The 25,557-nt window shown below is 43.8% G+C and overlaps 2 protein-coding genes across 4 annotated transcripts; one reads left to right on the forward strand and one right to left on the reverse strand.

Moving 5' to 3' along the window:
- Nucleotides 1-160: 160 nt before the first annotated feature.
- SNX8 (sorting nexin 8) lies at nucleotides 161-21,377 on the reverse strand. 3 transcript variants are annotated; one of them, XM_053992086.1, is made up of 12 exons: nucleotides 20,420-20,730; nucleotides 20,211-20,284; nucleotides 13,451-13,641; nucleotides 12,491-12,608; nucleotides 10,032-10,153; nucleotides 9,521-9,601; nucleotides 8,423-8,583; nucleotides 7,892-8,024; nucleotides 6,739-6,807; nucleotides 5,842-5,991; nucleotides 5,313-5,462; nucleotides 161-4,587 (listed from the first exon to the last, which is right to left on the reverse strand). In XM_053992086.1, exons 2-12 carry the CDS (start codon nucleotides 20,242-20,244, stop codon nucleotides 4,474-4,476), a joined length of 1,323 nt encoding a protein of 440 aa, XP_053848061.1. In that variant the 5' UTR covers nucleotides 20,245-20,284; nucleotides 20,420-20,730; the 3' UTR covers nucleotides 161-4,473. The 3 variants fall into 3 exon arrangements, with proteins under 3 accessions (XP_053848061.1, XP_053848062.1, XP_053848060.1); XM_053992087.1 differs by lacking the exon at nucleotides 20,420-20,730 and adding an exon at nucleotides 17,159-17,219 and having other exon boundaries at nucleotides 20,211-20,283; XM_053992085.1 differs by lacking the exons at nucleotides 20,211-20,284; nucleotides 20,420-20,730 and adding an exon at nucleotides 21,303-21,377.
- Nucleotides 20,708-24,970, forward strand: LOC128815390 (translation initiation factor IF-2-like). The gene is made up of 2 exons (XM_053992096.1): nucleotides 20,708-21,009; nucleotides 23,619-24,970. The coding sequence occupies exons 1-2, from the start codon at nucleotides 20,708-20,710 to the stop codon at nucleotides 23,851-23,853; spliced, it is 537 nt and encodes a 178-aa protein (XP_053848071.1). The 3' UTR covers nucleotides 23,854-24,970.
- The last annotated feature ends 587 nt before the right edge of the window (nucleotides 24,971-25,557 follow it).

A 25,557-nucleotide genomic window follows, 5' to 3' on the forward strand; every position in this document is an offset into this window, starting at 1 on the left:
GTTTAATCCAATCATGCCAGAAATAACACATCACATATGTCACTTCTTACACAAGATTTTTTTTTTCTTCTTTTTTCAAATACTTTTACAGACATATAACACTTACAGATAGAATCTTGGAATGTCATGTAGGATCTGTAAACATTTCCAGTCTACCAGCTGTAGTAATAGTTCTTTAATTCCTGCATTTGAATAAAGTGCTTCATACATAAGGCTATTTGAGCAAAGCAAAGATACAGGATATTCCAGCCAGGCAAAATTCACACCCTCTGAACTATGTTTGTTTCTTGTCTCCTTCCAGCAGTTTTGAAAAATTTATACCACTCAAAAGCATCCTTCTTTATCTGCTCAGCAAGCTACAGCTCAGACTTAGGAGGATGAATTAACACCTTAAAACCTTACTTTTCCTTTTGTGCTGTACACTTATTTACAGAGGTTTTGATACCCACCTCTGCTTCTGACCTGGCAGTGAGGGTTCCTGGCTACTCTAACAGAGAATGGCTTGGGGCAAATAGAATAAGCAAGAAGGACAAGCAGCTTTTACAGAGTGTAGACCTTACTGCATGGTAGGGAAGGGCATGACTGGCAGCCAATATCTGTTAAACACCTTGCTTTATTTCCTGATGGAAACTGTAAATTCCTGGGTGAGAGACAGCATGTGACAATCACACAGAATTACTTTTTGTTCCTCCAGGAGTTTGGGTAGGAAAAGAACAAGCATGGCTCAAGCTTGCACTTCTCTGTTTTCTGTTATCCCATCTGCAGTCACGTGAGTCCTTTCAGGAAGGTGCTTTCCCCAACCCTGATTTTCAGCTCATGTCAAAAAGCTGGGATGTTATTGTTCCTGCTGCCATGAGACTGACATGGTTTAAGTAAGTTCTGTCCCCAGCTGGTGATCTTTGTCTTTTAGTAAACAGCACAAACTGAAGAGTGTAAATTTGCCTGTTATAAATTCTAGGAATGACACTCTTGCATGGTTAAAGGAGAATTAAAAGCACTGAAATGTAGCAAGGCACCGTTGAACATGTTACAACTTAGGAAGAGCAACTTGCCAGGAAGATGGAAGGAGAAGGAAACAGGATCCAAGATTTAAGGTATTGTAAATAGTCTTGAGCCTTTCAACACAATACTGACAAAAAGCCTGTATATTCCCACTTCACAGCTGGAAGTGGAGAAGCCCCCAGGAGTGACAAAACATAGAGCCCTTTTCAGAGAGCAATTTTCAGGCAGCCTTTCAGGGTCTCAGGTGTTTACTATCCTGGTACCTCCAGGACTGCTCTGACAGACACTGAAGGCACTTCTACCATCACTGCTTTGAACACAAAGTCCTCTGCCCTCAAGCACACACAGAAAAGCTTCCATTCACAAAAGCACAGTAACACTTTGGCACCGCATCTTGCAGGAGCATCAGATCTCAGATAGGCGGCACACACTCCTCAATTAGCCTGGCTTGGTTAGTGTTTACTGCAGAAGGCAAGAGTATGGAGGTAACTACAACTGTTTTCCCCACATTGGCTAGGACAGACAGACAGCTGAAGTCAGCTTGATGGATCCTTGGAGTCCCCGCTGCTTCCCTCTGGAGGAAGGAAGCTGTGCTTGATGCCGCCCTCCAAGTCTGACAGATCCATAAACTGAACATAACCAAGACAGTAAGGAAATCCCTCACACATTGAGGTAAACAAACAGTGCTATTTGCACACTGACCAGTCTCCCAGAAGAAAGGTTTACAAACTAAGGGTTGTATGAAATAGTGTCTGCATGTGTTTAGGAATGAGACAGAAGCTTGACAGTCCAGTATGAAATAAACTTTGAAAGTGACAGCAGCTGGATCAGCTTTGAGAATACTGGGCCTCAGTTCTCAAATACCTGGTGAACAGAGTAAAACCAAAACAAGAAAAGCTCACCCCCAAAACTCTCCTTAAATACACGAGGGCTGACAATGGAGGAATGGGGTGTTTCTCAAAAGGTAATTTCAGCTTCTTTATAGGTCCTGTGGTGTGTGTATCATTGTTACAGTCTCTGCACTAGGACTGTACAGTTTGTGCTTGAAGGTGAACAGGAAAGAGGAGTTAGCCTAAAGCCCCAATGTAATTTTGATGTTTGCTTTTGATTTGATTTTAAATCAACTTCAAATTTGTAATGTTTTTCTGAAAGTGAGGAGTGCAAAGTTCAATTCAGGCTAGTCCTTTGCAAGCACTCCTACAGAACACTGCCCAATCAAACAAGTAACTTATGGGACCCATCATAAATTATCAGATCTTGCCCCAAAACATACAGTATTTTCTCAATTTCACTGTTCATCACATCAGGCAAACAAATGAGAGAGGATGGGTGCTGAGACTAAGCCAGCCATAACCAGCCAGCACCTTCTGATAATGCCAGGAGTGCAGAGCATGGAAAAGTCTGGTAACACACTTTCCACACTTGAACCACAAACCATCTTTCTAATCAAGACAAGGTCAAGCAGAAAAACCTGTTGTACCATGCCTGAGATGATTATCTTCTCTGTAACTGGACTGTAGAAACATTTCCCTCCCCTGACAGTTTGCTCCAGCTTGTGAGCAGAATTTCTTCTGCATCGCTTAGGAAATCTCCAGGAGAGAATCAAATCTGTCACAGCCATTTGCAGTTCATTTGTCTCGCTGGACAAGGCCCATGTGCAGGAGGAAAGTGAGTTAACATTTGAATTGTTGGAAAAAGCTCTTAATGCATTCTGTGCAAGGTTGGCTACACACTGCTTAAGGCCCAGCACTCAAGGAATTCACCCATAGCAATGTATTTACTCCACTTTGAGGAGTGTGAGTAATGGTTATTCAGTCTCCTGAAACTAGGCAAATAACTTATCTTGCTCCTAGCTGAAGAAACTAATCCAGAATTTCCACTTGGGCTAGGAATAATTTCATGTTGCATTGAAATTTCTAAATTAAAAAAAAAATCAAAACAAAAAAGCTTTTGTGATTGGAGGATTTAAATAGACTTCCTGATAATGGGGAAGTTCCCCAGTGGGAAAATACTGTAATGGTTCCAATTTAACAGCAAGCACTCATCCTTGTTAATGTGCTTCCTGTTTTACCCATTCGAGGAAAATACTAAGAAGCCAAGTCACAAATTCCCCTTTGGAAGCTATTTTGGCCCCAGAGAAGTCAGGTTCAGGGAGTCCTGTTCACACAGTTTTGCTGCAGACGTTTGCAGTTTGATTATCAGTTTCTCTGGAGGATGTGCACCATTTCCCCTGAGGTAACACGACATGCACGTTCTCCCCCTTTGCCTCCAAGGCAAAGCCAGTGGAGATACAAAGTGGAGAATGTTTAGTCCCTTTATCACAACCACAAACCATTCTGAAAACCCCATTACCAAGGGCTGTGGTGTTTTTAGAGATGAGAACTTTCACTTAATTGTCTACTCTCCTTCACAAACAAACATGCTGCAATGCTACCCACAGCCAAGAAGAATGACAGTAACATCCTGATAATACTGAATTTTTGCTAATGAACTTTATCAGCACTGTGTTCCAGCCTGCTGGTGCAACAGGATACTTCTGATATTACACCAAAGAAAACGACAGCCTTCAGGTCAGCAGCTCTCCAACAGATCTGAACAGCTACTCACCAGATGGAGGTCAGAACCTCCAGAAGAAATAAACAAGCTACCTTGTAGCTGTTCCACTCCTGTAGTACAAGCGGTTTACAATTAAGGAATGTTTTAGTCAATTATTTTCTCATTTATGCCAGGCAAACTCCTCTGAGTTCCTGAACCCAGCTGTCTTTGGCCCCAAACTGAAAAACACGAGCAAGTCCCCAGGCTGCCCTTCAGCCGTGAAGGGAAACACACTGACAATACAGTCCATCCAGCACCACCAGGAAAATCCCTTCCACAGAGCAGCACTGACCCCTGCCCAGCTGGGTTACAAAATCCAACCACTTCACTCATGTTGTGCTAAGGTCTAGCAGTAAGAAATCAAATCCAGACACCTACAACGGCATGGGGGATGGCTTTCAGCTTTCCTTATGCACACACATCCCTAACACAGGCCCTCCAAGGCATAAAAAGCAATTTATCTCCACTACAAGCAAGTGCTTCAGCTATCCTGTTCATCTCAGCACTTCAGAGACGTGCAGAGATGTGTCAGCACAGCTGAAGATAAACTCGATTGGAGGACTGTTAGTACAAGATGCAGAGGCCTCAGCAACAACAAACACTGCAGCACTCGCTGTGCCAGGCCATATCCCAACCCCGTGAGGAGTGTCTGCAGGATAATGAACATCAGCTCTGCCCCAGGACATTGCAAAATTACAAAATTGTCTCTATATCCATATGTTCTGCCCCACATCCAGTCTGTCTAAATCAGAGAGCAGCTCAAAGCAGCAATTTAAAAAAAAAATAAAAAATAGCTGTTTTGGAGGATTCATTGGAGGTAGAGTTCCCACCCCTTCGTTGATTGCCCTTCTTGCTCCATGTGGGATGCTTGGAACATTAATTGGAAAAGAAGTTTCCCTCTGGAGGTGACAGTGGTGGAGTTGGCATACTGCTGGATCCCACGAAGAGGCAGCTCAACTTCGGCTTCAATTCATTCCAAACTTTACTCATCTGTGAGTGGAGAAGGAGAGAAAGCAGACATGACCGCAGAGCAGGTAACAATCTCACCACACGGAATTTTAGCAGCAGTCTCAGGCATTCACAAGCACAACACAAATTTGCTGAAGTATTTTCAGGAAGTTTAGTGGACCCAGAATGTTCCTGTCAGATCATGAACTTTTTCCTGAGCCTGTATGGAAGGGAGATTTCCCTTCATCAAATTCCTTCACTGAAGGGATGGAAGGGAGCTGAAGGAGAAAATACTTTTCTAATATAACCAAAGCAAGAAAGTCTGTATATGGGGAATATTAAAGGCTATATTTAGGGTTTTACAAAAAAGAGTTTCTAAGTTATACAGCAAAACCTGGAAAGTTTTCTTGTCGTACAATATTTGTGTAGCTCAACAAAAAACCAGATTAATCTAGCAGAGACACATCACTCATTAATGAGTGGAGATTTAATGGCTGGGTCTTTTTCAATTACTCACAGGGTAGGACCAGCTACAGATGAGAGAAGAAAAGAAGAAAAAAAACTTGCTGCAAGAAGATACCATCTTTTAGAGGGGTTAGAGGCCAACCCTGATCCTCACACCAAACTGGAAAAACCTCAGGTAACTTCCTAAGTTATGAGAGAGCCCAACTGCACAGATGATTACAGGATGAAGGCCATTGGGTGAAAACAAATCCATTCAAATTCTCATTCATATTTTGAAAAAAAGTACACAGTCTAGAACTCACCTCTTTGTGACCCTGAATCTGGGAGTTGACAAAGGCCCCCAGAATGTGAGATGTGAGAGGCAGGTAGATGTGGATGAGCTGCGTCTCCTGATGCAGGCAGTACAGGGAGAAGTAATTCCGCAGCTCCATGGTTATGATCGCATTTTCTTGCTGAAAGAAGAGGAACTCAGTGACCAGGAAGAGGGTGGGAGAAAGAAGAAACAGGAGAAAACAGCATTCCTCCCCATACCAGCAATTCAAACACATACCAATAACCTAAAAAAGGCAGTCCCTGGACCCGTTTGATACAACAGGAATTGCCCTTTCCATCATGCAGACTGCTGCTTCCCACAGCTCCTGCAAATGACATGCTGCCTGAGAGCCAGTAACAAGTGTTGAGCAAAACCAACACGTTTTCCACGTGGCACAGTGGGGAGCACAGATTTCCCAAAGTACAGGCTACCCTTTCAGTCCAAATGTGACCGAGTTCCAGAGCAGCACCATTACAGAGCCCAGTCCCACCTTTTGCTCTCTCAGGTGCCTGCCCTACCTCCACAATCCGAGACTCCAGTTGCTCCACCGATTCTGGCTCTTTGTTCTGCACAGTGGCACTCATCATCTGCTTCTTCATCATGCTGTACTTGTGCAACGCTCGCTGGTGCTTGTGCAATACCCCCTTCTCGTGCCTTTCACACAGGTCCTTTATGGGAAAAGAAAGCAGCAGTGGAGCCAGGAGTCAGCAAACACACAGCCAAGTACCTCAGGAACACACACGCGTGGTCACACTTTGTGTCATTTCTACGCTGCAGATTTTTGATCCTTTGTTTTCAAGAGGGTCAAAAAATGCCAGTAGCTAAGAATTTAAGGAACAAAACTGCTTGAACCCAGACCAGCGAGCTTAAGAGGCAACCTGAAGCATCACTTCCGTCAACATTTTGGCTCTTATCAAGACTCTTATCTTTTCTGACCTTCCCAGTATTAAGTGCTGGCAATTAATTAAAGTGCTGGCTCAAGTCCTTCAAATTCAGTCCTGGCCTGGGAATGTCAGGAGAGGCTGCCACATCCAGCTGACCAGAAGATTAGTATTAACAAAATCCTTCCATTCATAACTGAACTCATGTCTCCATGAGCTAATCAATAGCAATCTAGTTCACTGCTTTGACTCAAAAGCAGCCAAATCTAAAAACAAAAAGTTAGCTGATCCACACAGTTTAACCATTTTTAAATTCCTTGCAGAGTTTGCTCTTTGGCAAGTTCTCATCATCAGATGAGCTATCAGGAAGGCTACAGAGCTCCTTATGGCCAACAGCCACTCCCCTCCCTCTGCCAGATGCCCAGTTTGCCTCTGAACTGGCCTCACAGTTTTCCATCCAGTTGGCGTTACACCCTCTAAAGAGTGCAAACTTGCTCTAAGCAACTTTCTTGCTGGCAGAACAGCAGAGCTCACTTTATAGGACTGGAGTAAATCCAGGAAAAGGTTCAACTTCTCCACCACATCATTCTCTTCCTGTTTACCCTAGAAAACAAGGAAAAAGTACATTTTACGTAAGCCTGGCATCACAGCCCTTCACCCCCCCACACCACGCAGGCTCTCTCTGCTCTCTCCAGGGCACATCAGCGCTTACACAACTGCATCAAAAATCTCTCCAATGGCACTGGAGTGTTTAGTCTTCAGTGTGCAGAACAAAGACCTGACTGAGGCAGGAATAGCTTTTCCAACTGACTGATCATTAGAACAAGAGGAGTTGGTTTAACAGGCCCGTGTGTCAGTCCTTTCAGCGCACTCTGCCTGGAATTCCTTGCTCTTGCAGATTCCTACAATCTTTCATCTTCCCTTCCTACAAGATAACTAATCCATGAAAACTCTGAATACCTGCATGCTCCCCATAATAGTTCATGCATCGGAAGGCAGATATGAGACACCAAGACAAATCTCACTACCAATTTTTTTATTTTATAGAATACTCTTTTCTTCCTGTATCAGTAGAGCTCTCTGGAGCATAAACTCCAGAGAAAGAGACCTGGCCTGAGTGATCTACAAAAGCACACTGAGTCTTTTAACACAATGAGATGAAGAGCACTGAAGACAAAACTATTACTTTTCCTTCCCAGGCTGTCATGTTCTCACATCATTCTGACAGTCATTACCACACTGTACACTTAGACCAGAATGTGATGCTTCTGTCTGAGTGATTCTCATGTAACGTTTAAGTACATGAATGTGAAAATTTGATTCAGAAATAAGTTATTCTGGGTTCTCTGTATCAGATTAATAAAATGGAACTTTTGGACAGCTCACCCTATTAGTGAACTTAATGTGTGCAGTAACCATTTAAAAGTAAGAAAGAAAGCAGGTTTTTCCTTCCTTTTCATTGCCTGTTACATTTTTCCTCATTTAAACATAGTCCAGGTATTTCACACAAGCTTGAACAAGCAGGCTGTTGGTTGAGGATGTGAGTTTGGACTGCAATCTCCCTCTTAACTCTTGAAGGGCTTATGTCCACAGAGCTCACGATTCAAGATGAAATTTAGGGCAGCAGTGTGCCTTATTCATGTTACAAAAAGAAAAAAAAAAAAAAGGACAAAAGTAAAGGACTCACCTGCTGCACAGCCTTATCTGCCAGAAGTGCAAATTCAACAGACAGACCCTTCAAGGCTTGTTTCAGAGTCCCCCACGTGTTGTTATTCAAAGCAGCCCAGGAAGGAAGTGGAGTAGTGTCTGAGCCCAAAGCACTGGAAGGAGAAAAGCAACGGTCACATCTAGGAGACAAATTCCACTGAGTAGATAAAGTTATTTGCAGGCAGCAGTTTCAAATCTGTCTAAATAGCTCACAGTGCTGAGCTACTACTGTCCTATCACAAATGCAGAGTTAACTGCGTACATATGGGGGAGAGAGACAGCAACACAAGTACCTGAATGTGAAGGTATTTCTGTTTTCATTCCTCACTCTACAGAATGCAGCCTTAGTGAAAAGTGTGTACTTCCTTCTTTTATAGAAGGAAAATTTATTATGTCCTACAGCATGCACTGAAACACCCATTTTTACAAGACCATTTGCAGGTAAATTTACAAGAGTTTTGAGTTCTAAACCAAGACTAGAAGTCAGCAAACCCTGTTCCTCCAAACCTACCTTAGCTCCTTCCCAAATATGAGGAGGTCGGAGGCGTTATCGATGGCTCGGGAAGCAATTCTCTCTGCACGGTCCCGGAGCTTATAAAAGCTGTTATAAATATTTCTGATCAGCTCCCTGCTGGCAGCAAACTGGGCCTGAATGTCAGCTGGGAGGAAGTCCTGAAGGAGTACAGAGGGATCACTGATGGATAAATCAGAGGCACACCACAGTCTGCAGAGGGACAGACTTCCCCCTCCTCTGCCCACTCTGCCACTGTGCTCTAACAGCTCTGCAGAGATCAGTTTCCCACTTAGGTGTCCAAGTCACATGTCACACAAACAGCCCTAATTTTCAGAGGCAGAAAGAGGTTCAAATACCCAGCATAGACAGAGTTGGCAAAATCTGCAATTTTTCTATTTAGTTTAAAGAGAGTGTGTGAAGTTTCAAGCTCACAAGTTCTGATCTGATCCTACTGGTAACTCCCAGCCCAGTAAAGTCAAGCACGAACTGAAAGTTCAGCTTTTTTTTGACCAGTTTATCACTGGTAAAAGCCTGAATTAAGCTCCAGTTGCAAAACCTTCTGCAAGGATTGCAGGAACCTGAACAACAACTTGCTTTGAAATTGCTCAATGAACACAGTGGATGTGTACTTAAAACTTGTCATAGCACTAATCACTGGGATAAACAGATATATGGAGAACTTATAACTAGTTTTTCCATAACAGTCCAAATTGCTCTCCCACAGGGAAAGAACAGACAGAATGAGGGCATGAGCACAAGGGAAAGACATCAATCTAGACATTACCTTTTAAATTGTGCAATTTGTGCATTTGTTTGTTATGCAAGTACAAGTAATTACAGAGAAACATGTTCTGAGCAGGATTCATTGTTTAATCTATACCATATTCATGAGCCAGAATTTAGCTAGAAATATCAGGCCCTTAAGAGTCAAAAGTTTATTTGATCTTTTCAATAAAATTACAAGTCCTTCAAACTCTGGAAACAACTGTCTCCTACTCAAGGTATCCATCACTGCACAAAAGCCATAACTGAAGCACCTGGAGAAGAAAGCCATTTAAACCAGAATAACACGTTGCAATAAATTCTTATACATACCTTGGCCTGGGTAGCTAATCTGCAAGTCACAAATTCATCTCCTACTCCCTGGACCAATTCCCTTAGCTTATTCTGTACATCCTGGAGAAAATACAGAATCAAATGAGAATGAAGGAATTATGAAGAAACACCGGCAGTTCATGCAGGTCTCAACTTTGTTGTCTGAGGCAAGCAGAAACCAAGACTTTCAATCTTTTAAACAGATATATTGCAGATATATTGCAGCAGCAAGGCACAACTCAGCAGATACAGCTTTACCCAGGTTAGGTTTCATTTAAGGAAAAGCATAATCTCTGTTCCCCTAAGAACAGTTATAATTTTCAAAATACTACACTGCTGGCATTGAGTGAAATTATCTTCCACTTTGCACTGTGGAAACACCTACTGAGAGAAAATTCTCTTCATCCCAGGGAGCAAATCCATGTAGGTTAACAGCAATTCTGAATGCTGTGCCCAGCATTCAGTTATAGCAAGACTTGCAAGCTCAGGACTACTGCTAACAAACACTCACTGAGCCACTGAAGGACAGGAAGAGTTTCAAGAGCACATCTTCTGAGAAAGGGGGATGTCGAGCCACCAGGTTTATAAATCGCTTCAGCGCTCTCCTCCTCGATTCTATGAACTCACGATCAGCTGCAGGAAGAAACATGAAATTTCAATTAATGTCCCTCACATTACATCTCAGAAAGAAAAAAGAAAGCACTGCAACAAAAACCAAAGAATGGATACCTATAGTCTGTCAGCTCCCAAAACCAGACTTTTCAGACTGACCACCTGAACAAATATTCTGTCAAGCATTCTTTACCTCTTACCAAAATCCAGCATACATAGCTACATGTGGTTATTTCCACAGGGTAGGTCAGGGAGGAAGGACAAACAACCAAGCCTAAGGCCTGAAACCTCCACTTACAAACTATGGACCTACAGAGATTCTTCCTCTGAATCAATTCCACAGAGGATATCCCAGCCTGTCTTGGGACTCCTGAGATCAGCATCCATCCTTTTCATGCAAGATGTCAAAAAGCACTTTGGAAGACTTGCACAGCAATCTGCAGTACATCCATCCAGAGTCTTTACTTGTCAAACTAAAAAAAAACTGTTCCTCTTGCTGAAACAGGAAGAATTTCAATCTGGCAATAACTGCAATTAGGAAGTAAATCAAAGTTCCTGGAGTTCTTCAGGAACAATAAAAAATAAAACCAAAGATTAAAGGAAAAGATAGCAGCATAGAAAGAAATTGAAGGAATGCTCTTATCCATGACAATACTCTCATATCATGAAGGATTTTAACTCTTTTACCAGTTTTAAGCTGGCAGTTTTGTGGCTGTGAGGACTCAGTACAGCACCACCCACCAATTCATTTTTCTGCCATTGGGGTTGCAGAACTTGATTTTGCTTTGCTCACACTTTACCTACACGAACACTTGTGAACTTGTGTACACGCTTCCCACAGGATCTGCCTCAGATGGTTGCTGTCCTCCAAACAAGCAGAGCAGGTCATCCATCTCCATCTGACAGATCCCCACTGGGATCCGTGGAACTCAGCAGAGGGGCACACCAAGGACAAAGCACAGAGCTTTGTCCATCCAGGTCTAGGACTTGGAGGCTCCAAGAGTCACACATCTATACTAATCCATCAAACCCTGTGTGCTGCAACACCATTTGCCAGTCCATTAATCTACTCAGAAACAAGAACTACCCGTTCCCTTTCCTTTTTCCTGTTAGCAGTTTCCATTAAGCCCACTTCCACAGTTCCTCTATGTGCAGTCACTGGACTAAAGGCAAACACTCTCTGCCTTATCACAGCTTTGCACTGTATTAGAACTGTTCTCCTAGCACAGTTTGGGAATGAATCCTATCAGTTTTTTTCCTAAAGTTAGGGTATGTGTGGGAAGAAATGCACCAGTGAATGCAGGGAAATATCAACACACCAGCAATGCAAGGAAGTAACATTCCCTGACAAGTGAGAGATACTGGGAGCTTCTTTCAAGCATCCTCTGTCCCCTGATTAATCAGGGAAGGTCTCTTTTCTCATATGTGTTGCATGAAGTGGAAATTCTGGCTGAGAACACTGAATCAGGTTAAACTCACACATGGGTTTCACAACCCCCCAAAAAAAGTCTTTACAATTCACATCCCATCATAAGAATATACGACCACTGAAGCTTTTCAGGGGTATAATTTTGCTTTGCTCCAGTTCAATATAAACCCTGCTCTGCTCAATGTTTACCAATTCTGCTTTACTAGAGCAACACATTAATTCCTCAATTGAAATCAATTATTTGAAATATATTGAGCTTAGCACCATGGGGAGGAGAGAAGACACTAAAAAGCTTGTTCTTTCACAGATAAAGCATTAAACCAGACAGGATTTTATACAGTTATACAATTTTTGAAATAATAAGTGCCTAAAACCAGTGTCAATAGTTGAGATTAATGAACAAAATGTTCCTGAAGGAGCTTGGATATGCTTTCTGTCTTGGGATACTTCTTGGTTTCTAGTCTAACTGCTAAAATATACTTGAATGAACTGACATGGATTCCATTTAGGTTGGAAAAGAACTTTTAAGATCACTGAATCCAGCTGTTGAACTAACACTGCCAAGTCCACCACTAAACAATGATCGTCACAACCTGTTTTTCTAAGAAGCAATACCTGCAACTCTGCCATGCTCTTGTGTAGAATTACACCTAAAATCTTATTAAGAAAAATCATTAGAAATTGAAATTCCACAGGAAGAAACCCCACTGAAATTTTGCATTCATATCTCACCCATAGGAATTTCTAGCAATGGCATTAATTCACATCTCAAAGTAACACACACAAATATTGTGCATTACAACCTCAGCATTGTTGTCTGAGGCAAGCAGAATCTGAGACTTTTAATCTTTTAAACATTTCTTTTCAACAGTATCACGCTTGCACCGTGAAGCAAAGCCCTGCAGGCCAAAATGCAGATGCAGTTTTACCTCCCAGCATCCTCTTTGGGGGCAGTGCTGGCACCATGCGGTACGGGAACTTCTGCAGCAGCATCTCGTGGAACACCACAAAGTCGTTGTACCGCCTGTACACCGAGCACTTGAATCGCTGCAATTAACAAGGGGGGGATAAATCAGTGCACAGCTTACACAGCAGCACCTCCACGATTTTTTTTTTTTTTTTTTGCACTGCAAATACAATTTCTTCACTAGCTCAAATCAGTTTGAAATATCCAGCTACCTATGCCAATTTATTACAAAACCGTTCCTTGTGGTAAGCACATTTCTTTCTCTCTCAGGATTTTTTCATAGAGAGCACAGAGGGAAGAAAGTGAAAACAATTTCTATTTCTGCTCCTTGTTTTTCACATGTGGAATGTGTTTGGAGAATTGTTTACCTGGGGTGATTGCTTGATTGGATTCTGGTGAGGATTGTTTGGGCCTGATGGCCAATCAGATCCACCCGTGGCTGGACTCTCAGAGAGGGTCACGAGTTGTGAGTGGGTTAGATATGGTAGTTAGAACAAGTAAGTTTGTAGTTTTAGTATCTCCTTTAAATAGTATATTAATGTATTATAGTATGGTTATAATAAAGAAATAATTCAGCCTTCTGAACTGGAGTCAGACATCAGCATTTCTTCCCACCAAGTTCACCTGCGTTTACAATACGTTCCATTTTCGCTGTCATACACCTGCTTTTGTACAGAGCTCAGGTTTTCAAGCAAGTGAACTTGCAGACCATCCTTCACAGCTCAGTTAGATGGTCCATGCTGCAGAGGCCCAAGTCAGGAAGGCCCAGTACTACTGCATCAAAAGTCAGCCCACACGACTGATCTGCTTAAAACCAGCATCACCCAGCACGTCTAAATCACTCAGGACTTTGCCAGCAGAAACTGCACAGACATTCTGAGGAGGATACATTCTCAGCAAGCCCAAAGCTTGTTCACATTACCTTGCTGGAAACCTCATACTCCACATGTTTCAGAAAAAGGCCCTTCTTCTCAGGTATAAGCTCCACCTGCACACTATCCTTGCTCAATAGCTCTTGTAGGGTGTGGGAAAGCAGCAGTGGATTTCCCTGGGGCGTCTGCATTAGAAACTGTCCCGCTTCCCTTGGTTCATTTACTGGAGGCTTTGCCAAATCTAGAAGACAAAAAGGGAAAAAAACAGTAGACCTGATAAGATATAGAAAAAGAAGTAGCCTTAAAATATTCTGTTCCTTTGCTTGGTGCTCCCGGAGTGGTGCAACACAGCCCGAAGCCCAGCCAGGCCACTCCCCTGGGAGGTTGTGCTGCTCCTCACACGTTCACATCGCCGGTACCTCCCTGCTCACAACACCCAGGAGCACCACCAATTATATCGAGTCAGAGAGACATCTCCACTAAGCAAAGAATCACAGGCCAAATTTGTTCTGTGAATCAGCTAAGAGGCCTGCATTTCCTGTCTGTCCAGCTCCCACCACAGCAGGATCTGCCAAAACGAACAAAACCCTTGCTCAGCGCTTTTGGATCCTGCCTAGAACAACTCATGGAAGGAAAGAAAAATGTGTCTTTTTACCACGCTGCAGAAATTTAACCCATTAATTTTGCACATCATCACAAAGGAAGGAGACACTTCATTTGACATAATTTTATTAAACTCTATGACAGTGTGCTACAGTGAGCATGAATTACAATAATTTACTATGTCAACATACTTAAGTTCCAAAGCAGAGGGAAAAGGTTCCTAATAAGGGCTACCAACCCAACAATTCCTCAATCACAGCAAGCTGTGGCAAAATCTTTAAAACTTACCTATTCTCTTCCACTGCTTGTAGCTAGAAAACAAACAGCTTTTGACAGTGAATTTGACCATAACTTGGCAGCTTTGGACAGTAACTGACTCTCAGATGCAGAAGTGAAAAAAGATGGGTCTTAAGAATGTGGCCCCAGAGGACAAATGACATCAAAGAAGGGGCAAAGCTGATGACTCAGAGTGTTCTCTTATCAAGTGCCTGACTGCAGCCTGTTATCTCACCCTGCCTTCATAACTACATCTATTATGTGACTGTAAACTAAGCTTACATTGTTTTTCAAAGCCATCCTTTCTTTCCTACCCATTCCACACATAGGAAATAGTGTGCAAAATGAGGGTACAACCCTGGTCTCTGTTCACCCCGTACCCGAGTTCTGCTCTCCTGTCTGGAGCAGGTGGGTTGCTCCCTCTCTGTAAGAAGCATACTGTGAACAAGTTCTTTCATAAAGCAAGTCAAATCCACTGATGAAAGGCACCTAGAAAAGCCAGGTAGGATTTATTATCCCTTCCTTGCCATTGTGCCGAAGTTCTTAAATATATCTGCAATTTTGAGAACACAGTAACACTACAGAAGCAAGAAGCATTTCTTTCAGCTTCAATACATAGTTCAAAAAGTTGTTAACTGGGTAACAGATTAACTCAAGGAAGATAATAAGAAGTCATATCCTTTACTTGAAAGCCCTGACCTTCTCCTGATAAGGATTTCCCACCTGCTCCTTCATGTGCCCTAGGCCCTGACAAACAGGGAAAACAACCAATCTTTAATTCCTCAGACTTCAAAACAGACACTTTGCTATTTGTTCCATAAAATGACTTAATGAAACCAAACCAAATCCAGGACAAATGACCTTATCCCACATGCCTCATCGGGCTTCAGATTCCTGCTAATGTGACTCAGAGAAGCAAGTCTTAACACCTCTGCTTTAATAGACATATCACCTGCTAACCCCACCTATGCAGCAGCTCCAAAAATGTCCAGCTACCTGCCAGAAATCTGCAGTAAAACAATACAAGATAATTCAGTGTTGATATGGGATACTGCTGGATGAAGTGATACTGTCTGTAGAGCACAAGGCATTCTGGATTTCCAGAGCAGCAGTTCTCTGGTGTCCACCCTGGCAATTCTTGGGTTTAACTGCTCAAGACACAGGACAGCAGATGTTGCTCCTCCAATGCACACACACACATCCCTCCAGAGAATTCCAGAGCCTTCTGTGATGCTCAGCCACTGGCTGATGTTGCAGAGGCCTCCCCTAAAGGGGGCTATTCAAAAACCCCAACTAATTCCCCAAGCAGTGCCAATCTGTACTAAAACAACATCTCCTCCTGCCTATTGAGTCACTGCCTCTGCTTCCCATCTTTCTGCTGGACAACCAACAGCACAAACCAGTCCCTGAACTGGGCTCAGCATTGTCTGGTTAACTCCTGAAACCCCAAAGACAAGAGACAGGTATGAGGAGAAAAGAAGTATAGAGTGAACCATGAAACCCTCACTTTTTCATTTTTAAGCCCCAGAACCAAACTGATGCTGAGGACACTGAAGTTCATTACAGGTCTGAACCCCATTACCCAGTAAGACATCTACAGAGTGTTGCCCCACCAGGCAAGACTCCACAGTCCTTTGTCAATTCAGCCATGTTGCCCTTTTCTTGGTAATTTCTCCCCAGTTTTTATCAAATTATTCTCTAAATTTGCTTTCTAAAAATCACCTATAGGACGTGTCTTCTCTTTATCAGCAGTTCACACTCTTGGCTCTCCCTGAAATATTCTGTAGCTTCTTTACATCTCAACCTTGTCTAAATGTGTGAAATCACACAAACCAGACAACCATGCAAACAAGTTTGAATAATTACTGTTTAATTAATAACCTTGGCATGTCTGGTATCAACAAGACAGAGCGAATCTACACCAACAAACACAGGTCTGAGAACATAATAAAATGACTTTGGAACAGCTGTTAACCTGCTTTAGGAAATGCTTATCATGGCATTAACACTAACCCTACAGAGCAATATATACCGGAGCTATTCTGCAGCCCATTTTTCATTCTACTTACTAAAGAGCCTATTTGGGAACAGCCTCAAGAGCCCTGGCCAGGAATGGTGGATAATAGTGGGAACTCATTGGTATGAGCTCCTGTGTTCAGCCAGTAAAAGGATTTACATGCATTGTAACGGGACACTTAACGCTTCCCATCACGCACTCTCCGCTGGAGAACAGCTAATTTTGAAAACGTTCCCTTTGGTTTCAGCAGATCATTATCTAGTAAAGTTTATATAGAGAGAGCAGCAAATGGATACAGAAATGAGGTATGGAATGGTCCTCTGGAACACTGGGAAGCAGACAAAATAAAAATCAGCTTTTTCCTACAAGCTAGGCTTTTGCTACAGCAGTTTCTCATCTGTTGTCAATAAGGTATCAGGAAGTGGCCTGATACAATTGAAAACAAGTTGATATAAAAGTTAAAAATAATACATACAAACATACATATGCAAACGAGAAGATAACAAGATGACAAGAACTAAAAGTTTGAAGAAGCATTCAAAGCATGGCCTAGTTTTTTTTTGGTTGTAAAAGAAAACAGCTATGAAAATACTGCAGATTTTTTTTTTTTTTTTTTTTTTTGTCAGATAGCCTTTGGACTGAAGGGAGTTGAGAAACTTACCCAGAGAAAAACTGCAAAGAAAATTTCTCTACTTCACGCTTTAGTTAGTGCTCAACAGTTTCATGCTTTAGTTAGTGCTCAACATTCATTACTTCACTGATACAGCTGGGCAGCAATCTGCCCTCCATGGATTGACCAGTTTCCTTCATCCAAATTTCCAAAATCACGCATTTATGAAAGCCAGAGCAAAATTCCAAGTACCTGGATAGCTGCACAGAGTTTTCACATGTGAGTAAGCACATCCAGTAGAGCGATGCCAGGGCTGGAAGCAGAGGTGGTAAATCACAACATTGATCTCCCTTCCCTGTTTAAGCTCTGCCAATCAAATTTGGAGGCCTTATCTCCATTTAACAGATGGCTGATGCTACCAACTCCTCATTACACCAGGTGATGATCAGATAAATTTATCAGACGTACTTAAGTAGATGGTGCCACAGAATTACTTATTATTAGTAGCATTTTTACTAGAAGGAGAAAGGAGCCTGTAAGGAAGCAAAACCTTCAGGAAAAGCAGCTCAGATCTTTCCTCCCTCATCTCAGGCCATAGCTGTGCAGAGCAGAGGGGATCCAACCCACAGAAAATGCAAGGGAATATGAAAACTGACTGGTTTTGTGCACAGATACCTCAGATTTCTCCCTGGAAAAAGTGAGGGCTCCACTACCAACTCCTGGGCCAGGAATATTAAAGCAGCAATGTAAATATCATTCATCAGCATTTCCCCTTCCTTTCTGTCTTCTCATGAGAAGCCCCAGGAATTATGGAAATGCCTCTCCCCCCTCATCGTGTCAAAAACATTCCTCCATAACTCCAGAATCCAGTGTCCACATCAGCCTCCCTGAAAGCTGGTGCAGATTTCAACTACAAATTCAAACAGATTCCCATCTTAGTTCTCATTTTTTAAAATATTACATAATTTGAAACCTCCTAAAAAAAATAAGAACAACAGAAGTCCCACCAAAAAAAAAAAAAAAAAAAAAAAATAAAAGGCAAAACTTTTTTCCTATTGAAGACTCAACGTTTTTTTGAGACAACTGCACACAACTTGTTTGGGTTGTTTTGAAGAATTTAAAACCATGCAATTCTTATCTCAAAAGGAGAAAAGTAAAAGAATCAGTCTAACAAAGCTAAGTGCTGCACAGCTGTGTGTTCAACATGGAAGGCAGGTCTGTATTTCTTACTGGGTACAAGAAAAGTTTTCATATTTAGCTTCACTCTAATTAAGAGCCTCCTTCCTTCTCCTTCCCAACAATTCCCATGTAAATACAAGCTACCCAATGACAAAACAAGATAAAATAGCACACACTATCATAAAATTAGATGCTGGAAACAGGCTCCAACATTTTGTTTTTCTCCTTAAAAAAGCCCGAAACCACCACAGATGCCAAGTATGTACCCTGCTCTAGTTAGTCTGGGTTTTCTGGGGTGTTTTTCTTTGGTTAGGTTTTTCTATTTCCTCTTGGTTTTTTGGTGTTGCAAGTAGTTTGGTTTTGGTTTGGGAAGGGTTTTTTGGTGTTTTTTTTCCAAGTTTAAGATAGTTATTCAGCACTTGGTGCTCCTAAAGATGAAACAGAGAAGTTATGCCTCAACTCAAAAATAGATGAGACTATTTAAGTTTTATTTAGTAATATTTAAAAAGCACCTGAATTTCTGCAGTCCCCTGCAGCTCTAGGCCTCTTGCTGCTTCTCAAACTACCACAATCCCATACTCCAGCAGAAAAAAAACCCCAACACCAACTTGTCACACAGATTTACTGTGTGTAAGAACTAACCTTAAGCCTCTTGCCCTGTTCTTTTAGCTGTGCTGTTAGATCATCAACTGATTCATCTGATTTCCCAAGTCTGGGGATACAAGGGACACATTCCATTCACAAGTCAGCCATGAGCCACAGACCCCAGCTGCAGCCAACACAATAAAGTGAGATGCAGCTACTTTGAAGTAAAAACAGGATTAGCAGAGAAAAATCCAACGAGGAATGTGCCCTAAGATTACAGGGACAAAAAGTCAAATGCTCACTAGAGCTGGTTCCCAGCACTCAGTGGATGACTGCTAAGCTATCATTTTTCAAAAGAGGTTGGAAGTGTAAAAATTCACACCCAAAAATGTAACCCAGCAAGCAATAACCCAAACAACTACATTGGGAAACTTTCACAAGGACATTTTAGCCTGACTACAAAACTGGCAAGTTTCCACAACCAATTGTCCTTATAGAGGTCAAGAATATCCCATGAAAAGAGAGAGTTTATCTTTGCTTTGCTTTTCATTTTCCTTACATGTTTCTGACCCTCCTGATTATGCTGGATGTTAGCATTAAAAATGGCATTGCCACTCCAGACCCTACAGCCTCCCAATGGTTTTTTCACACATTTTATAGTTAGAACAAGTTCATTCTTATCCCAAATCCCATTGAAAAGCAATCATTAAAGCTCTCCTCCTTTTGTACCAATTCCACATGTCTGGAACTGGTAAATTTTTCTCCCTCAACCTGCATCAACCCATAAAACTTGAAGACTGTGGGGGAAATCAGTGGTCACGTGCAAATTATACTGTCTGTAACCTGTACAGCCTTTCCATGGGCTGAACACACAGTTAAAGGTTTACCATCAGAATGAAAAGAGGCACCTCACTCCCTACACAGCCAACACCTGCATTACCTCCCTGCAATCGCTGTAAAACAGACTCACATGGAAGTAAAAGCAAAAGGAAAAAAAAAAGTCAATAAAAGCCACTCTGCAAAATTGACTTCTACATGCTGGACGTTGTTATCCTTTTTTGTTTTCTCTTCGATTGTATTAAAGTATTTTTACTTTTAGTACTGCTAAATCAAAACCACAGCATTTGTAGGTGCTCTCATAGGGGGGCATCCAGGATACCTATCAGGATTCTCATTACTCTGGATATTTCAATCCTGCCAAAACACTCACTGACAAGCTGCTGGTCTCCAAAAACAATTACATACAGGCATAAAACTTCAAAGATCTCTGAACTTGCATCATGATGCTAAAAATAAAAAACACTGCTGCATTGACAGCATTCTTTTTCTTTAGCCAAAATCATTGTACACCCTCTCTCAGTGTTTATCATAAACTCTCTGCCAAAGAAAAACCAAGTTTTCTAAAGAAGGCTGAGTAGATCAGAAAGGTGCAGAAGCACCATCACCAGAAGTTAATCAGTGCAAGAATACTCTACTTGGAGACAAATGCTTTATCTCTATAAGGCTCCTGAAGCAGATGGTAAATCCATAACAGACATACCTGAGCAAGCTCTCTCTTTGGTACAGTAGGACATTTTTTCCACAAAGGCTGCTGTTCAATATGTTACATCAGTCCTGGACAGAAATATTCCAAAATAATTTATTTATAAGCATTATGTGCATGGGGAGCATCACAGGCCTTACAAGAGCAAACTCACAGTAGATCCTAAATACGATCAACCAAACTATTTTTCCATGCATTAAGCTTACCTACTATTTTTTCTTTCCAAATTGAGAAAAAAAAAAAAATAGGATGCACGGAGCAGGTACAAAACTTCAGCCGCTGCAAAGAGAACTTTAGAGAACCCGCTAAAAGTTTCCTTCAGTTTAACTGCTAAAGGAGTCTAACATATTACTCCCCTCAATTCACCCAGGAGCTCCCTCCAGCTCTCATTTCGCAACAAGCGCTGGCAGTATTTGCCTACAAGTTTCTTCATCCCAGACCCAGCTGCGCGCTCCTGAAACTCCAGCGCTAGGAGCCGGTGCTTTCGCCGCTGGATGCGCCGCCGGCGCGGCTCGGAGCGGAGGCACGGGGACCGCCCGTGCCGCTGCCACGGAGCCGCTGCGGGAGGGTCCGCGCCGGCTCCAACGTGCGCGGAGCCCCCGGGCGGGCGGGGAGCAGGCACGAAACGAAGTCCGTGCAGCACGCAGGGAGCGCTCGGCCGCGTGACTCCCCACGGGAGAACTTCGCGACCGCGCCCGGTGCCCGCGTCCCGCCGCGCAGGAAGGCTGCGGGGAGCTGACCGCCCGCGGCCGCCGGGGCGACCGCCGGGGCGACCTCCCGCCGCCCCGCCGGGCAGGTAACCCCAGCGGCCCGGGCTGCCAGCGCTGCCGCTCCTTCCCCCCGCACCTTGGCGCGGGGAGGGACCCCCGTGGCCCCGAACGGCGCCGCTGCGGCCCGGCCGTGGGCGGCCACCGGGCGGGCCGGGGCCAGCGGGGTCCCGCTGCCCCGGGGGGAAAGAGGGGAAGGCGGCGGCGCTTCCCCGCAGGTTTTGGCGGCGAGCGCGGCCCCGACCGCGGCGCGGAGTCCCGTCCGCTCCCGGGCGGGCAGCGCACGGCGGGGCGCGGCCCCGCCACCCGCATCCCCCCGTACCTGCGGCCGTGCCCGCGGGCGGCTCTCCGTCCATCGCGGCCGCGGTCATGTGAGGCCGGGGCGGCCGCCCTCCCCTTCCTCCGCAGCGCCCGCCTGTCAGCGCGGGCGGGGCGGGCGGGCCGAGCCGCCTCCCGCGGGGCCGGGGGCGAGGGGCGCGGGGGGCGCGGTGCCCGCGGCGCGGCGGCTCCGCCCGGGCCCGGCTCTCCGCGGGGACGTGTCAAATTGCGGCGCCGCGCCGCCGCGGCCCCGCTCGGGCAGCGCCCCCGGCTCTGGGGCTGCCCGCAGCGTGCGGCGCGCTCGGACCGGCTCCGGCAGGGGCAGCGAGCCGTGCCCGCCGCTGACGGGATCGCTGCGAGCGCCTCTGAACCGCTTCGGGATTAGTAACACATCTCTCAAGTATTTTAAAGCGTGTTTAGAAGCGATCGGCTCATGGGCTTAATACAGGATTATTCCGAAGTACAACCGCTTTATTTTTTGAAATCTGAAGTGATGGTTGTTGTGAACTTCAGGGAGGCTTTCTTGTGCGCTAGGAAAAGTAGATAACTGTTGAAGCTGTGCTTTGGGTTTCCAGTCACACAATCTCAGAATCAGTTGGGTTGGAAAAGAATCTGAAATCATCGAGTCCAACCTATGACCGAGCGCCACCTTGGTGGCACTGAGAGCCACATCCACTCTATCCTGAAAGACCTCCTGGATCCGTGACTCCCCCACCTCCCTGGACAGCCCATTCATTCCAATGTCTGACCACCCTTTCTGTGAAGAAATCCCTCCTGGTGTCCAACCTAAACCTCCCCTGGCACAGCTTGGGACTGTGCCCTCTCCTCAGATGAATTACTCCAAGTCAATTTTAGTATATTTTCTTCAACCGAGTTCCTTTTCCCATGGCGCTTCTGCTGCCATCTAGGCAATTAATCAAGTCTCCTATGCTCAGTATTTTTTTATATTTTGCATGCATCTAGATTTTTGGTAAATTTGTTAGACATGAACACTAAGCTATTCAGAAAAGCACAGAAATATGAACATTTGAAATGCAAATACACTTTCCAAAACTGCATAAAAACAAGAACTGCATGTATGAGCACCTCTCATTTTATTAGTGATTTTTTTCCCACTTCCTGTACTTTATTAGTCAGGAATGATATGGTTGACAGTGAAAAAAAAGGTGCATGTTTTGTACAATGATTTTCCTGAAAACACCATCAGACACGATAAAAACCTTATAGCTTTTGGACCTCCAGATTGAGATGTTATAGTCTACAATAATGCTTTATGTTTTCAACATCCAAAGGACTGGATGCATTCCCTAATTAATATTCCTGATATTTCTTAATCATGGGAAGCTAATTAGTCACCTCCACTGTATGCAGAGAGAAGTAAAGCAGAAAATTGTGAAGTGAGAATAATTTCAGGGGTAACTGTGACCACAATGCTCCCTTTTGGAAGTTTTTGTGCTGCTACAAAGATGTGAATGAGTCGAGTGATTCTCCTTTTCCTCCTCCCTCAGTGCTATTTCAGCTCAGTCCCCACGAGCGTGGGTGCAGACGAAAGCTGTGTATAAATTTAAAAAAGCATGGCATTATTTAAGCTGAGAGGCCCTTCAAATCATGTTTGTACAGCAGCTGAGCAGAGTTTTGCGTGCTCAGCACTTCTGAACACCACAGGATTTTTCGCCTATATAGCATTTTTGGAGAAAATGAATGGAGGAATCAACATGTTCTCATTTAGCTATAGATTTTTGATTGGTCTGTACTTAAGCTAATGGCATAACTATTTATTTGGTATAAATAAGATATTCTAAACTGAAGATTGCCTCAGAGTATTGAAGAAAAATACTGTGGAAAATAATTAAATTGCAGAAATAATTTTTCAACGGGATCAGAAAGAGTCTGCTTGATGCAAGTTATTGAACACTTCTGTATTTGCTGTAATGGCAGCAAAAGCTGGAAAATCTTGAGCATAAAGAAACATTAAACACTAAAGAAAAAAAAAAAAAGGACACATGTCAGAGAACCACAGAATGGTTTGGGTTGGAAGGGACCTTAAAGATCATCTTGTTACAGCCCCATGCTGTGGGCAGGGATGGCTTCCACTAGCCCAGGTTGCTCCAAGCTCCATCCAACCTGGCCTTGAACACCTCCAGGGATGGGGCAGCCACAGCTTCTCTGGGCAACCTGTGCCAGGGGCTCCCCACCCTCACAGGGTACAGTTTTTTTCCTAATATCTAACCAAATAATCCTAATATCTAATCAAAACCTACTCTATTTCAATTTAAAGCTATTCCCCCTTGTAAATAGTCTCTCTCCATTTTTCTTGCAGGCCTCTTCAGATATTGAAAGACCACAGTCAGGTCACCCTGAAACCTTCTCTTCTCCAGGCTGAACAATCCCAGTTCTCTCAGCCTTTCCTTCAGGAGAGCTGCTCCACCCCTCTGATCATCTTAGTGGCTTCCTCTGGACCTGTTCCAAGAGGTCCCTGTCCCTCCTGTGCTGGGACCCCAGAGCTGGATGCACGACTCCAGCTGGGTCTCACCAGAGCGGAGCAGAGGGGCTGAACCAGCAGGTTCCAGGTGACAAAAGCAATGCAGAAATAGGAACCTACCCGAGGCCCTGCCTCACAGAGTGTCATTCTGGGCACGTCCTGTCAGGATTAGATGAAATTTCATACAAGAATATGCTTACTCCTTCGGAATTCAGTTTAGGAAACAGAGCTGTCAGCTCCACTATTCTCAGATCACCTGCACGCAATAAAATTCATGAGGCACTGCTGGTTGGAGAGCTGTGTTATAAAAAGCCTTTCCTGCAAGACTTTTTCCCCCAAGTTTCCCATTGATTAGGAGTTTTGCATGTGGAGTACTTAAAGGAACAGGCTTCAGCTGCCAGTGCCAAAATCTCTGTTTTTAAAAGTTGTTCCACTCTCCCTCAGATTGCTGAGTAAGGGCTGGAAGAAAAGAATAGCAGTGAGATAGGACAGGGACTGAGGGGAAATTTCAACAGAGAAAGGAAAAGGAGAAGGAAGGAAGAGTAGATAAATCAAAAGTTGCTGAAAAGTAGAGGAAAGTGCAAAGAGCAGCCCTTACAATGTCAGGGAAAGGAGAATCCAACGCTTAGATCCACTGCTTAACCAAAGGACTGGAAAAGTGCAAACAGGAAAAAGGGCAATTGCAGAAATTGCACATTCCAGCAATACAGACAACGGCGGGAGCAGTGAAACAAAAGCAACACAGACCTCATACACACCCCTGGAAGAGCCACGGGACCATGCTGGGAGCATGGATTGACCAGCAGCCGTGTCCTGCCTCACACTTGGAAAGACAGGTGGTTGTGATGGCAGGAAACAGCACTTTCTGTTCCCTTCAGTCAGTGCTGGTGCTGACTGCAAGTCAGGGTCTGGTCAGCTACCACGATACAATGAGGGGAAAACATTGCTGCAAAGCCCAGTCATCATTTCCACTCACTGGAGCTGCCTTCAGCAGGGAACGGACACAGCAGCCGGGGGAACTGGAGTGGAGTTCGGATGCCATCGTGTGACTCCCTGAAAAATTACACAGCTGGCCTGTCTGCCTCAGCTTCCTAACACCTGCCCTCAAGTTTGTTAAAGCATGAAAGATGCTGCAATATAAGACAAAGTCTAATTTTAAAATATTTTTAAATGTCATGTACAGTACCTGCTCTGCCTTTTTTTTTTTTTTTTTTTTTTTTTTTTAATGCTGGCATTGTCTGTTTTGATAATTAATTGAAAGCATTGCGATACAAAAAGAAATCCTACTCAAAATGCAAGTGTTTGTCTCTAAGTTTGAACAGACGAGCCATTTTCTGAGAACTTTTTCTTCAAAAAATTGTCACCTCAAGATGGTATCCGAGGCAAATTCCAAGTTATTTGAGCCACACTGAATATACGATATATGTGTGTATATATATATAAATACACATGGTGACAAAAGTCACACTTCACGTATTCTTTGTATTCTTCATCAGCCTGAGATGCCCGGGACAGAATGCGATGTTTAATCGATAACGTGGGGTCACGTCTCTCAGGTTAGTCATGTTGGTAGCCAACGTGAGGAGAGGAGAGCTTTTCCAGTTCAGAAACCATTTAAAAACCACGCTAAGACGCCAGGACTGCGCACCGTGACCCCTCAGATCCCTGTCCTGCGTCCGGCTACACCGGGAGGTCACCGGCCCTTTAAGGCTTCTTGCGGGGCAGGCAGAGATGCCGGGCATGGCCACTGTCATCTTGTACCTCGGGAAAAATGTTA

This window comes from Vidua macroura, chromosome 16 (genome assembly GCF_024509145.1).
Source record: "Vidua macroura isolate BioBank_ID:100142 chromosome 16, ASM2450914v1, whole genome shotgun sequence".
Taxonomy (NCBI): Eukaryota; Metazoa; Chordata; class Aves; order Passeriformes; family Viduidae; genus Vidua; species Vidua macroura.